Source organism: Ranitomeya imitator, chromosome 1, assembly GCF_032444005.1.
Source record: "Ranitomeya imitator isolate aRanImi1 chromosome 1, aRanImi1.pri, whole genome shotgun sequence".
Taxonomy (NCBI): domain Eukaryota; kingdom Metazoa; phylum Chordata; class Amphibia; order Anura; family Dendrobatidae; genus Ranitomeya; species Ranitomeya imitator.
The window spans coordinates 630,037,432-630,051,747 of record NC_091282.1 but is presented as its reverse complement, the minus strand read 5'-3'; the positions used below and the strand labels follow the sequence as shown (position 1 = coordinate 630,051,747).

Sequence of the window (14,316 nt, the reverse complement as noted above, 5' to 3'; positions counted from 1 at the left end):
AGCGTCCAATCCGAAGCAAATCCGGAAGGTTTCATGACCATGGAAACATAGCCTTGGTATAACGAGCCCCCATACAACAAGCCCCCATACAATAACCATGGCTCTAGCTGCACTTTACTTAAAGGGATTGTCTGATCTAATGCTGCAAGTTTGCAGATACTCCTATGTGGCTGCAAAATTGTGAAACGTCACATCTCGCATACTAAGGATTCGCCATTGCCCATATCAACAAGTATGTGATTTGCATACTCCTGGCCATGTTCTAACTGTGCAGCCTCACTCAATAACATTTTCACACGTCCATTTATTTCCGATACCAGAAAAAACGGTATCAGATATATCCATGTCCATGTGTGCAATACGTGCGGCACACATGTAACAACCATGTGCCATCCGTGTGTGCCGCATCAGTACCACACGGACAGCCACCGGGGAAGCAGTGCTACAGTAAGCGCTGTTCCCCAGCAGCAGGGGCTGAAAGTGGCTCTTATCATTCTCCCCTGCTCTGCTTGTTAGGTGACATCAAGCCCACAGCTTAGTAATGGAGAGGTGTCTATAAGACACCTCTCCATTACTAATCCTATAGCTACATGTAAAATAAAGACGGTCAGAAAAAAGTCTTTTATTTGAAATAAAACAAAACACAGTTTACCATTTTTATTGTTACGGCTAATCCATGTGAAGCCCTCGATCTCCTGTAATAAAAGTAAAATCACAAACCAACAATGTACCATACCTGTCCATCGTTGTGTTCTAAGCAGTAATCCATATCATGGGAATATACAGTTTGCAACCGGGACGGTACTAAGATGCGACTGTCCCAGCTGTAAACCACTGGCGACTGAGATGCTGCCTTCGCAGCCTCAATGACTAGCGGTGACGTCACTGAGTTTACTCGCAGCTGGGCTGAACTGCTGTGACATCACGACCGTGAGAAAATGCCAGTGATGAGGTCACGGCAGTTCAAGCTCAGTGTCTTCTTCACAGGCAATCACTATGAGAGTAAGAGGCTGCTCTGTAGGGGTTTAGAACCATGATTTAATGTATGTTATGCATAATATATTATCTATTCATGTGTAGCGATGTAGCAGAATACAATCTATCTGGCCCATGTGGAATGCACAGTATTCCACTGAGATGCCCACAACAGTGTTTAAAACTACCATAATTCTGTAAAAAAACGTTACTCAGGTTAGGGGGCCCACTCAGATGTGTTTCGCCCCCCCTAGCCTGAACCCTTAGCTACGCCTCTGTTGATAGGGCTTTGATCCAGGGAACTAGTCTGATTGCCGTATGTGGAGTTGGGAAGGAATTTTTTTCCCCAATGTGGAGCTTAATGTTTGCCGCTTGGGTATTTATTTTGCCTTCCTCTGGATCAACATGTTAAGCTGTGCGTTGAACTAGATGGAGTTAAGGTCTTCCTTCAACCTTAAATACTATATGTGAACTCATTTTACAAACTACACTTCCCAATGAATTCATCTAGTGGTGCAGTGATCATATTGAACCACACACAGAGTTTTATACAGTTGAGTGGTAAAGAAAGTATAAATTACATTTTTACCACTAAAATGTTTTAGCCCCAAGTTTTTAATTTTTCTAAGGGCGAATAGGAATTTCTTTTACAACAAACTCGGGTCATTTTTTTCCTGAGTGCGCCAATACCCGACACTTAATCGCCAGATTTTATTATGGTTTGCAGGTGCCATGACCCACTGGGAGAGCCCATGAGGTGCCAGAACAGCCGAACCCCATAAGTGACCCCATTTTGCAAACTACTCCTCTCAATGAATTCATGTAGGGGTGCAGTGATCATATTGACACCATGGGTGTGTCACATAATTTTATACCAGTGGGCGTTAAGACAAAATAACTACATTTTTACCACCAGAATTTTGTTTTAGCCAAAGATTTTACATTTTCGGGGTGTGGCCTAGCGCACATTTTAGGAGGACGTGCTCCGGACCTCTCCCGCTGCACATACCATAATAATACTTATTGGAAGCACCGCCGAACGCCTGCAAAGTACCTGGTAGTGCACAGAGACCCGGGAAGCCGAAGGGAACCACCGGGGAGCGGTGGAGGAGCGTCCAGGCACGGCAGAGACGAGAAGGAAGCAGAATGAGCCGGCAATGGCGGGAGGCTCACGGACCCAAGATGGCGCCGAATGCAGAAGAGGCGGTTAAGGCAAGAGCCGCATACCGCAAGAGACTAGAAGTTATTGCCAAGCTGGAGAAATTTGCGCGATCGGAGGAGGCCGAGAAGCTGGGCTCAGAGGCTGAAGGTGAGGGAGTTGGAGGAATAAGTGACCCTGGGAACTTGCTGCATGGAGGTGATGGTGCTGAGAACAGTATGGTGAAGCGGGGGTCCCCGGTGAGAGCCCATACAGGGCCTGAGATAGAAACCTCAGTACTCTCTGATTTGGCCCCACAAACTGATATCTGTGGCTGCGGGGGTGGCTGAAATGGAGGAACCGACGCTTAAAGACCTATCTTCAGTGGTTATATACATACTGTAAATCTGCTCTGGCTTCTCTGAAGGAGAGATGGTGTCACTTAACTCCGCTATGCGTAAAGTTGAGAAAAGAGTGGAGGTAGTGGAGGAGCATGTGGGGAGTGTTGAAGATCAGACTAACAAATTGTTAAAAAGAGAAAAAAGTACATTCAGCGGATTGCAGAGCTGGAGTTTAAAACTGACGATCTGAAAAACCACTCCCGCAGAAACAATTTAAGAATAATAGGTGTACCGGAAATAGCGGAAGGGAGTAATCCCACTGAGAACTATCTGGACCGTGATATCCTGCTGAGGAAGGCCAGAAACAGTGATGGTCTTACTATTGACGGGAACCGGATCTCCATTTACCCTGACTATTCCGCAGCAGTCCAAAAGCTTAGGATGAAGTTTGGAGAGGTCAAGAGGAGACTACGTGACCTGGGCTTGAGCTACTCTGATTTATCCGGCTAAACTTAGGGTGGTGACTTTGGACTGGGTGCAATTTTTTCAAAATCTGGAGGAGGCGACTCAATGGTGGCTGGATCTTAATGCCAAGCGCATTGGAGCAGAGCGGACCCTTTGAAGCTGTTGTTGAGTGTTACTGGAACAGTTAATACTCCCTAAATGTTATTAAGCTATCCTTTAAAAGTGAACGTTATGGTTCATGGTTGATAAGCTTTGTTATGTAACTGTTCTGAGATGGTTGTGTTCGGCGGCGCAACAGACATTTTCATTTGCTGTGTGAGGAAGGGAGAGGAATAGGAGGGAAGCCATGGTAGGTTTGACTCATTTTGGTGCCTTTTATTAATCATAATGGGGGGTGAAATAAAAATTTTAAGTTGGAATGTCAGGGGCCTTGCTTATGCTACCAAGCGTGCAGCAATATTCCAGTACTTGCTGAAACAGAGACCCTCAGTTATATGTCTTCAGGAAACCCACCTGGTGGAGGAAAAAGTAGATATTCTGCAGAAGAGATGGGTGAGAAGGGCCTATCAGTCGACTTTCTCAACCTACGCTAGAGGTGTATCAATACTGGTTCATACAAGTGTGCCGTTTGAAGAAGTAGAGGTTATAATAGACAAAGACGGTCAATATGTGCTTATAGTATGTAAGTTGTTTAATAGGTTAATGTGTATAGTGTCTTTATATATTCCCTCGCCGTATTCAAAGAAAAAACTACGAGATACTGGAAATATCAGGTAGATGGGTGGGTATGCCCTTACTAATAATGGGAGAAGTTAATAACATAACTAACAACTATTGGGATAAGGGGAGGCACGCGTTGATGAGAGAGGAAGGGAATGCAACGCCTTTTGGTAATTACATAAGGGAAATAGGATGGATAGATTTATGGGGTGTACGTAATGTTGATAAACGCATAAATTCATGCTATTCGTGACGTATGGTTCTCTGTCTCGTATTGATGTTGCTTTAGGAAATGAAGGGATAGATGATTTAGTGCAGGAGGTAGTTTATTATTAGTTTAGGTATTTACCCAGGGTTCTATCAGATTATAGTCCAGTATTGGTGTCCCTTCATTTGGTAGACCAGGGGAGGGCAGTTGTGACGGGGTGGAAAATCCATCCCTTTTGGCTACAGCTTTTGGACATGGAAAAGATAGGGGAGGAAATAAAATAATTTTTTAAGATTAAACGAGGGAAGTGCAGGTAGCCATATTGTCTGGGATACTATGAAGGTGTATTTGAGAGGGATTTTATTCTGGGATATTTCAAGGCACAAAAATAGGTCTAGAAACAAGGATAAAGAGGTGATGGAGGAGTTGAAGGCAGCTGAGATAGCGTTACGCTCCCAACGTACAAGGGATACCCAGCTTAGGATGAAGGCGGCGCAGATGGCGGTTAACCAATTACATATGTCTAAGGCTCCCGTCACACTATCAGTATTTGATCAGTATTTTACATCAGTATTTGTAGCCAAAACCAGGAGTGGAACAAATAGAGGAAAAGTATAATAGAAACACATGCACCACTTCTGTATTTATCACCCACTCCTGGTTTTGGCTTACAAATACTGATGTAAAATACTAACCACATACTACTAGTGTGACGGCAGCCTAAAGCAGAGAGGTTGCGATAATTCCAAAAGGAGTCATTTTATGCAGAGGGGGAGAAAGTGGGGCATTTGTTATCAGTGGTGGCGTCGGTGTAGAGGGATTCCTCCCATGTGTATGATATAAAATTGGAGGGTGATAAAGTGGTTACACACGGGGAACAAATCCTGGAAGTCTTCTGGAAATTTTATAGTAAAGGTACCGTCACACTCAGCGACGCTGCAGTGATATAGACAACGAGCCGATCGCTGGAGCGTCGCTGTTTAGGTCGCTGTAGAGACGTCAAACACGGCAACAGCAGAACGATGCAGGAGCGATCCAGTGACGTACTTATTGTTCTCGCTAGTTGTTAGCTCCATGTAAAAACATTTCTGGCATCATTGCTTTTGCTGTCAAACATGACGATACACGACATGACGATATTTGACCTGACGACCAAATAAAGTTCTGGACTTCTAGCTCCGACCAGCGATGGCACAGTGGGATCCTGATCGCTGCTGCGTGTCAAACACAACGAGATCGCTATCCAGGACGCTGCAACGACACGGATCGTTGTCGTTCTCGTTGTAAAGTTGCTGAGTTTGATGGTACCTTTAGTTATACTCTCCTATGGTACAAAAGGGGAAAGTAGAAATAGATAATTATATGGAAGAGATTAATCTACCTAGATTAAGTAGGGAAGATAGTGAATGGATGGATAAGTCACTTGGAGAGGAAGAATTGAGGGTGGCTCTGGCAGATATGGCAGGTGGCAGAGCACCGGGGGCAGACGGCATCCCAGCGGAGGTCTATAAAAGCCTTAATGAAGAAATAATAACCAATTTGGAACGGGTTTTTAATGAGTTGTTGGAGAGAGGAGTGCTGCCTCCATCTATGAGAGAAGCTATTATTGTGGTCATCCCTAAGGCGGATAAGGATCCACAGCTTCCAGAGTCTTATAGACCAATTTCACTTTTAACGGCAGATATTAAAGTTTTGGTGAAGGCCTTGGCATACAGACTGACTTATGTGATTGATAAGGTGATTCATTTGGATCAATCTGGCTTCATGCCTAATAAATCTACGGCATTCAACTTAAGGAGGCTCTATCTAGATATGCAAATTCCAGCTGATAACGCTGGTAAAAGAGTAGTGGTGTCTTTGGATGCCCATAAGGCTTTCGACTGTGTAGAGTGGATTTACTTGTGATTAGTGCTAGAGCGCCTAGGGTTTGGGCGTAGATTCATCTCCTGGGTGAGGCTGCTATACTCCGCTCCAATGACAAAAATCAGAGTAAATAACAAATTGTCAGAAAGCTTTTCATTGTATAGAGGGTACTAGACAGGGGTGTCCTCTGTCCCCGTTGCTTTTCGCTCTTGCTGTGGAGCCATTGGCGGCTAAAATACGAGGAGCACAAGAGGTAAAGGGTTTTTTCTATTTAATGGAGGAAAAAGTGGCCTTATATGCTGACGACATTTTACTTTTGTTGGAGGATTCGGAGGTGACCCTGAGTAGCGCTGTAGCTTTAATTGAGGAATCTGGGCAGTTTTCTGGACTTATGATTAATTGGGACAAATCATGTGTTCTGCCGATAGATGGAGTTAATGATGGTCGAGGAGAGGTGGAATCCTCTACAAAACTGAAAATGGTCCAAAAATTTAAATATTTGGGGATTCAGATTGCCCTTCCTCTAATACGATTTGAGGATTTAAATTTAAACCCGCTTCTGCAGAAAATTCGTACCAAAATTTCGGCGTGGAATAAATTACATCTGTTGGTAGAGTGAATTTATTAAAAATGATTGTGATGCCGCAACTACTTTATGTGCTGCACAATTACCCTGCTTGGATCCCGCAGTGTAGGTTTCATAGGATTAAATCCCTGTTTGGTGAGCTAATATGGGGGGGAAAGAGCCCAAGGTTTGAACAGGAGATGTTACAGAGGCCTAAAACGGAGGGAGGTCTGGTGCTCCTTAATCCTTGGCTGCTGTTCTTATCGGCACAGTGCCGACATCTTAGAGGTTGGGGGAGGAGACGGGGGGGATGTATTCCTAATAGCCTGAGGTACTTACTTAAACGGGGTCTTTGAGCGAAAGTTTGGAGGGAGGACATTTTTTGAAGGTGGGTTCTCAGTATTGTACTATTGGCCTAATTCACAGGGTTTGGGAAAAAGTGAAACATACCAGAGGGGTAACTGGATTTACTAGGTTTTCCCCTATATGGGCCAATATATACCTACAGCAATTTAGGTAAATGAAGGGTTTTCGGGTCTGGAAGGAGGCAGGAATTAGACTGATAGGCCAGTTAGTTAGTCAGGGTAGTCTTAAACAGTTTGAGGAGCTACAGGAAGATTTCCAGATACCGTGCTCAGAGTTGTACCAATATACGGTAATCGGATCCGCCACGCATACCAGACACAAGGTAGAAAGAGGCCTATAGTGATGCAAGTGGATCTCATGCTTGAATTTATTCTTAAAGGTCGGGGTACGAGGGGGGCAATTTCGGAGGTATATGGGTATCTTCTATTTACTTTTCTAGTTAAACATCCAATTAAGGCTAGAGGGAAATGGGTAGCTGAGCTGGGAGTTATTGATGATGATAGATGGGAATCAAGTACGTGCCTAAGATTTCTATTAGTGAACTCGGGAGGTTGTCACAGCTATTTGTTATTCATAGGGCCTATAGAACCCCTGTAAGATTATTCAAGGCTGGACTGAGGCCTAATTCTGATTGCCCAAGGTGCTCGCAATCTCAGGCGGGTATGCTGCACATGTTATGGCAGTACCCTAGGTTGTCCTCCTTCTGGATAGTGGTATTGAATCACATTGAACTGGTGTATGGGTGCACTGTCCCTAAAGAGCCATTAGTATGCACATTGGGATATGTGGAAGAAATAATAATGGACAACTCGACCAAAATAGTAATTGCAAGATTGTTATTTATTGCAAGAAAACTGATTGCAAAATTCTGGATTAGAGAGGAACCTCCGACTAGAAGAGACTTTATTACACAAACGGATCATATACCGTACTTCTTCTAGAAAAAAGCATCTACACTAAGAGAAACAAATTGGATCTTTTCCACAAGTTATAACAACCATGGATTGACTGGAACTAGTATGGTGGGACGTTATAAGAGATGTTATGGTGTGGTGGTATTAGTCTATTTGACTATATGCAGAATGTGAGGAACTTTGCCTATTTATGTTATGGTCTCGAAGGGGGGAGGAGGAGGGATATATACTTTATACCAAAAACTGTTAGTTGAGTAAAATGTTCTGTCACGAGTAACACATGTTTTATTTTGTTATATTTAATAAAAATTTATCTGATTAAAAAAACAAAAAGATTTTACATTTTCACACAAAAAGTGGGAAAAATGACACCAAAATGTGTCTCACAGTTTCTGCTGAATGTGGAAATACCCCCATATGTGGCTGTACAGTACTACTTAGCCATACGGTGAGATTCGGGCGTAACGGAGAGCTATTTGCCTCCTGGATCACAGATTTTCCTAGAACAGTTTGCAGATTCCACATACAGAGCCCCTAATTGCTAGAAAAGCAGAATCCCCCTCAAGTGACCCCATTTTGGGGAATTTATCTACAGGTGTAGTGACGAATTTGACACCATGGGTATTTTCCAGAAACAAGCAGCAACGAATGTTGCGGAGTGAAAATTACAAGCTGACCCTGTAGTGACCAGCATGTTATGCCCAGCCCGTTCTTCTGGAGGCACGCACCCGTAAGTTAGGCAGGCTCTCATCGCTACAGAAATGCCAAACGTGGACGCCATATGTTGTTTAGGCACATTGTGGGGCTCAGAAGGGAGGGGGCATTTGGATTTGGGAGCAGATAATTTGCTGAGTTTCTTTTGGCAGGTGAGGAGCCATTTCGCTTTTCCAGAGCCTTTGTGCTACCAGAAATATGGAAGCCCTCTATATTTCAGTTAACAGATGACAAGTCTGAGTGAGAACTTGCTTTTTTTGTGGATTGAGTTGAAGCTTTTATTGGGAACATTTTACATAAAGTATGGGATTACATTTATCCAGCTCTCTACGCTGAGCACTTACTTTGGGGTTTCCATCTAAATCTCTGAATGACGTGATTCATAATGAGGCGGCAGAGTTACTCAGGACTCCGTCTGGCCTCTGTTCAGCGGTGTACTTCTTTTCAGAAGTGCACAAAACTGTGGCCGATGGCACTTTTATGCAATCCTAAAAAGATGGACACCGCCAGATCACAGGTGCTTTGGCATCCACAGTGTCTCCATCTGCCTCATTATAGGGAATCTTCTGCCAGAGGTTCCATCTGAATTAAGTAGCAGCTTAACGCAGAGAGCAGGATAAATGTTCGCCAAGCCTTACTGCGATGTGATTTTTGGGAGGCAGAATCAAAAAATCAACAGCATGTGAAGAATTGGTTTTATTTATTTTTTACACCGTTCCTCGTGCGGTATAAGTGATTAGGTGACTTCATTCCTCTGGTCGCTGTGACTACAGTGATACCAGATTTATAGCGGGTTTTTATGTTTGGCTACTGTCACACACTAAAAGATGCTTTTTATTTCAAAAAATAGTTTTTGTATCACCACATTTTGAGAGCTATAATTTTTCCATTTTTCGGCCGACAGTCATGTGAGGTTTTGTTTTTCTGAGAGACGAGTTGATGATTTTGTTGGTACCATTTTTTTTTTGATCGCTTTCTATTCCGATTTTTCTGAGTCCGAATGAACAAAAACCAGCAATACATGAATTTCTATTTTTTTTTGGGGGGGGAGGGGGCATTTATATCGTTCCACGTTTGGTAAAATTGATAAGGCGGTTTTGTTCTTTGGGTCTGTACGATGACAGCGATAGCTCATTTATACAGTTTTTTTTTATGTTTTGGCGCCTTTATACAATACAAACTATTTTATAGAAAAAATAATTTTTGCATCTCTTCATTCTGAGAGCTATAACTTTGTTTCCACTGATGGAGCTGTATGGCAGCTTGTTTTTTGCGGGACAAAATTACATTTTCAGCAGTAACATGTTTATATATATATATATATATATATATATATATATATATATATATATATATATACATACACTAGATGGCAGCCCGATTCTAAAGAATCGGGAGTCTAGAATCCATATATACTTTATTTATTCAAATGTAAGAATAATACAATTAATAAATCTCAGTATAACAGTCAGTGAATAATAGGCAGTATATGGAGAAAACACCAAACAAAAGTTCAAAATTGGTGTGAAAATGTCACTGAACCACTTCACAACTAAATATATATAGTTTTGGTAAATGGTATTATCATTTTTTTGACGAAATTCGGCAGGAGCTTGAAGAGCAACGTCACTGGGCCCGCCTCCACGCAGTAGAAACTTGCTGTGAGGTAAAAATTCAAAAATCACACCAAAATGGCGGGCGGAGTGTGTCACAGTACGGCACGTTTGATTGGTCGCTCGCAGCAGGCTGCAACCAATCAGACACTGGACACTGTTGACGTCACTTATCTCCGGACATTAGCTCCGGACATTAGCTCCGGACATTAGCTCCGGACAAAGCCACGGAAGTTGGCACAAATTGCAGGAAGTAATATTCTAGGCAATTATATATTAGATATATATCCATCTTTTTGATTGCCTGTTATTCCACTTTTTATTCGCCGGTATGATGATAAAACATTGTTTTTTGCCTTGTTTTTTTTATGGTGTTCACTAAAGGGTTAACTAGTGAGACAGCTTGATAGGTCGAGTAGCTGTGGACGCGGTGATACCAAATATGTGTACTTTTATTGTTTTGGATTTTTTTTTTCATTCAATAATGAGATACAATCTTTTGATTTTTTTTTTTTTTTTTAATTATTTTTATTTTTTAAAAATATTTTTACAATTGTAATGGTTTTTACTTTTTTCTAGCGTTTTTACTTTGTCTCACTAAGGGACAATCATTTTTTGCGGGTTGATCGATTCTACAGTATGGGGATGATGTAGCAGCATCTCCATGCTATATAAACGATCAGCTCTGCACTGACAGACAAACTTGCTCAGCATGCACTGGGCATGATCAGCAAGTTTCCTAGGTCTAGTTACCCGGATGTCGTCATGATGAAATTGTGTCACAATCTTTCGATTGCAGCATTTTTGCGGTTAAAGTCTTGGGAGTGGTCTAGGATTGCTCCTGGCACTTAGTGCCGGGTGTCAGCTGTCAAAATCAGTTAACACCCGGCTGCGATCACCCACATGACCCCCCAAATCCGTTTTTTTCTCATAGACTTGTATAATCGCCGAATAGCCTCACGTTTCGTCCGTCTTTCGCCGGATCTGACGAAAAGTGTTTGTCCGGTGTCTGGAAAAGTTACGTTTTTTGTCTGCAGCGAAAAACCGGACAGCGCCTGATCCGACATTTTGCTAGAATGGAAGCCTATGTGCACCGGATCTGTCAAATGACAGATTCCGGTGCCGGATTCCGTTTTTTTTTTTTTGTTGTTTTTTTTTAAACTGTGCATGCCCAGATTTTTTTTTTTTTTTTAGTATCCAATTAGCTGGATAAGCTAGTCGGATCCGTTGAAAAAACGGATCCGTCGGATCAGTTTTTCACAATCTGCTACGGATCCGGTTTTTTCAACATTAGCCGTATTGTGCCTGATGGCAAAAACCTGATTTGTGAAAGTCGCCTAACCCAAAAGAAAATTAAGATTCAAGAATCTCTCATTTCTTGGTCGCTACATTAAGGGACACAAGAAACCACAGAGAGGCAGCTGGTACCTGCATCCTCCAATGAAGCTATAGAGATAGTGATTTTACAGTGAGTACCAAAAATGCACTTTTCTTAGTCGCTTCTTTAGGAGACCCAGGAAATCAGAGGTGTACGCTACTGCCAACAAGGGGCTTCTCTGCGGTTTCTTCTTTCCCACAGTGAGAGCTGCAATAAAGGGTTTTCAAGGTAAATGCCGAAAATCTTCTTTTTCGGGTTGTCAAATCTCTTTTAAAAGAAATGCAATAAAGGCCATAAGTAGCCAAAAAAGGTTATGCCATCGTACTGGCAAGACACAGAATTGTGGGAGTCTTTTTTTTTTTTTTTTAACCATTTCACCACACTTACGTTTTTTTTGTTTTCATTTTAGTACATTGAATGGTAAAATAAATGTTGTCTTGTAAAACTACAGCTCATCCCCCCCAAAATAAACAAGCCCTCATAGTGCAATGTGTATTAGAAAAATAAAATAGTGATGGTTGTTGGAAGAAGGAAAAAATTGAAAAAAGAAAAGGGCAAAAATAGTAAAAACATACTGTCTAAAGACATTAATAGCACGTGGTGGTAATACATCTCAGAAAAAAGCGTGTCAGCCATTGTTTTATAGATGTCGTTCCCTCTGTTTTTTGGCAGGTGCTGAACACTGAAGAAGAAATGGAAGAGGAGATGGATGACGAGGTGGAGGAAGTCCCACAACATGAGTAAGTTTGTCTTTAATGCCTGCCACAATGTAATCCGTCTGGAGAAAACATAAACCATGAGGTGAATTCCCACGTGCTAAAATCTTTGCTAAAATTCCTTCTGTTAAAACAATACAAAATGATTCGTTAGATTCGACTGTGGTGCTAACAGGTGAATTTGAAAGTTTTGGAGCTTTTTGTAACAAAATTTACATTAAGTTCTCATGACATTAAATAATGATCCACTGTGAGAACAGTCACCAGAAAGAAAAACTTTGTGTCAACATACCCTAAAAATGCATAAAGCGAAAACCCTCCCCAAAAAAAGAAGAAACAAAGTATACCCGCACTGCTGTCATTCGCGATCACCTATCGGCGTGCTACAATATGCTGTATGCTGTACCAGCCCCTATACCTCCTACTCAATGTGCTCAACCAAAAAGATATATAATTCAAAAGCAAAAGAAAAAAAGTGGTTAGCACTCACCAAACCCGATGCTGTAAAAAGTCTTTATTTGGACATGGACAGGGAGAACATGATGTCTGGAGGATGACAGCTGTTTTGCGCTACATGCGCTTCCACAGATCCCCTGCTCTCTGTGGGGATCAAAAAATAATTCAGGAGCATCTGTTTTTTCTGAATCCTACCATTCCTCTGTAACTCCTGAATATTTATAAACTAGATGGTGGCCCGATTCTAACGCATCAGGTATTCTAGAATATGCATGTCCACTTAGTATATTGCACAGCCCACGTAGTATATTGCACAGCCCACGTAGTATATTGCACAGCCCACGTAGTATATTGCCCAGCCACGTAGTATATTGCCCAGCCACGTAGTATATTGCCCAGCCACGTAGTATATTGCCCAGCCTCGTAGTATATTGCCCAGTCACGTAGTACATTGCCCAGCCACATAGTATATTGCCCAGCCTCGTAGTATATTGCCCAGTCCCGTAGTATATTGCCCAGTCACGTAGTATATTGCCCAGCCACGTAGTATATTGCCCAGCCACGTAGTATATTGCCCAGCCACGTAGTATATTGCCCAGCCACGTAGTATATTGCCCAGCCTCGTAGTATATTGCCCAGCCACGTAGTATATTGCCCAGCCACGTAGTATATTGCCCAGCCACGTAGTATATTTCCCAGCCACGTAGTATATTGCCCAGCCACGTAGTAAATTGCCCACTCACATAGTATATTGCCCACTCACGTAGTATACAGCACAGAGCCACGTAGTATATTGACCAGACACGTATGTAACAAGTTAAAAAAGACTTAAAATAAAAAATAAACAGAAACGCACCATCCGAGGGGCCCCTTGTAGTCCTGGCGCTTGTGTGCGGTGCAGGCGGCAGCTTCCGGTCCCAGGGTTGGATGAGCGCAGGACCTGTGATGACGTCGCGGTCACATGACCGTGACGTCATGGCAGGTCCTTGTCGCATACCATCCTTGCCACTGGAACCTGCCGCTTGCATGGAGCGGTCACCGGGAAAGGCGCCGAAAGGTGAGTATATGATGATTTTTTATTTTTTTTATTATTTTTAACATTAGATCTTTTTACTATTGAGGCTGCATAGGCAAAGTTGGTTGCCATTAATAGCAGCGTTAATGGAGTGCGTTACACCGCGGTCCGTTAGCGCTGCCATTAACCCTGTGTGAGCGCTGACTGGAGGGGAGTACGGAGTGGGCACTGACTGCGGAGAGGAAGGAGCGGCCATGTTGCCGTCGGACTGCGCTCATCGCTGATTGGTCATGGCAATGGTCGTGGGCGTTTTGCCACGACCAATCAGCGACTTGGATTCCATGACAGACAGAGGCCGCAACCAATGAATATCCGTGACAGACAGAAGGACAGAAAGACGGAAGTGACCCTTAGACAATTATATAGTAGATAAGATGCTGGCTCGGTCTACTTACTTAGTCATTAGAAATGCTTCAGTTACTCTCTGACCGCAGCATTTATGTGGCAGAATTGCATGGTAGCCCTTCCACTATCCATGCGGGCCTCCATGGCCAGCAGGGGTTTACTGAAGGCCTTTTTTGTGCCCCCATGAAGCCTCAGTTCTGGAATGTGCTTCATTGGAAATTACAATTTTTCACGGCAGTATAAAGAAAGGCGATCAAATAATCACAGGTACTGAGGGAGACTGAGAAATAAAGTTAAAAAAAGGTTTTAAATGTAAAATAGTGTAATCACCTCCCTTTTCTCAGTTCAAAAATTAAGAAATAAGCAAGTTTGATATCGGCGGCTCCATAAAAGTCTGATATATCAAGCTATGAAATAAGTTAATCCATGAGATAAAACATTGTCAGTTTTCGGACACTTTCCCT

At 42.6% G+C, this 14,316-nt stretch overlaps 1 protein-coding gene across 1 annotated transcript in view; it reads left to right on the top strand.

Moving 5' to 3' along the window:
* The window catches only part of ZC3H6 (zinc finger CCCH-type containing 6), a 103,659-nt gene that overhangs the window by 66,463 nt on the left and 22,880 nt on the right, over positions 1-14,316 (top strand). The window contains exon 9 of the mRNA XM_069726908.1: positions 11,933-12,000. Within this exon, the coding sequence (XP_069583009.1) occupies positions 11,933-12,000 (68 nt within the window). The remainder of the gene's footprint in view (positions 1-11,932; positions 12,001-14,316) is intronic.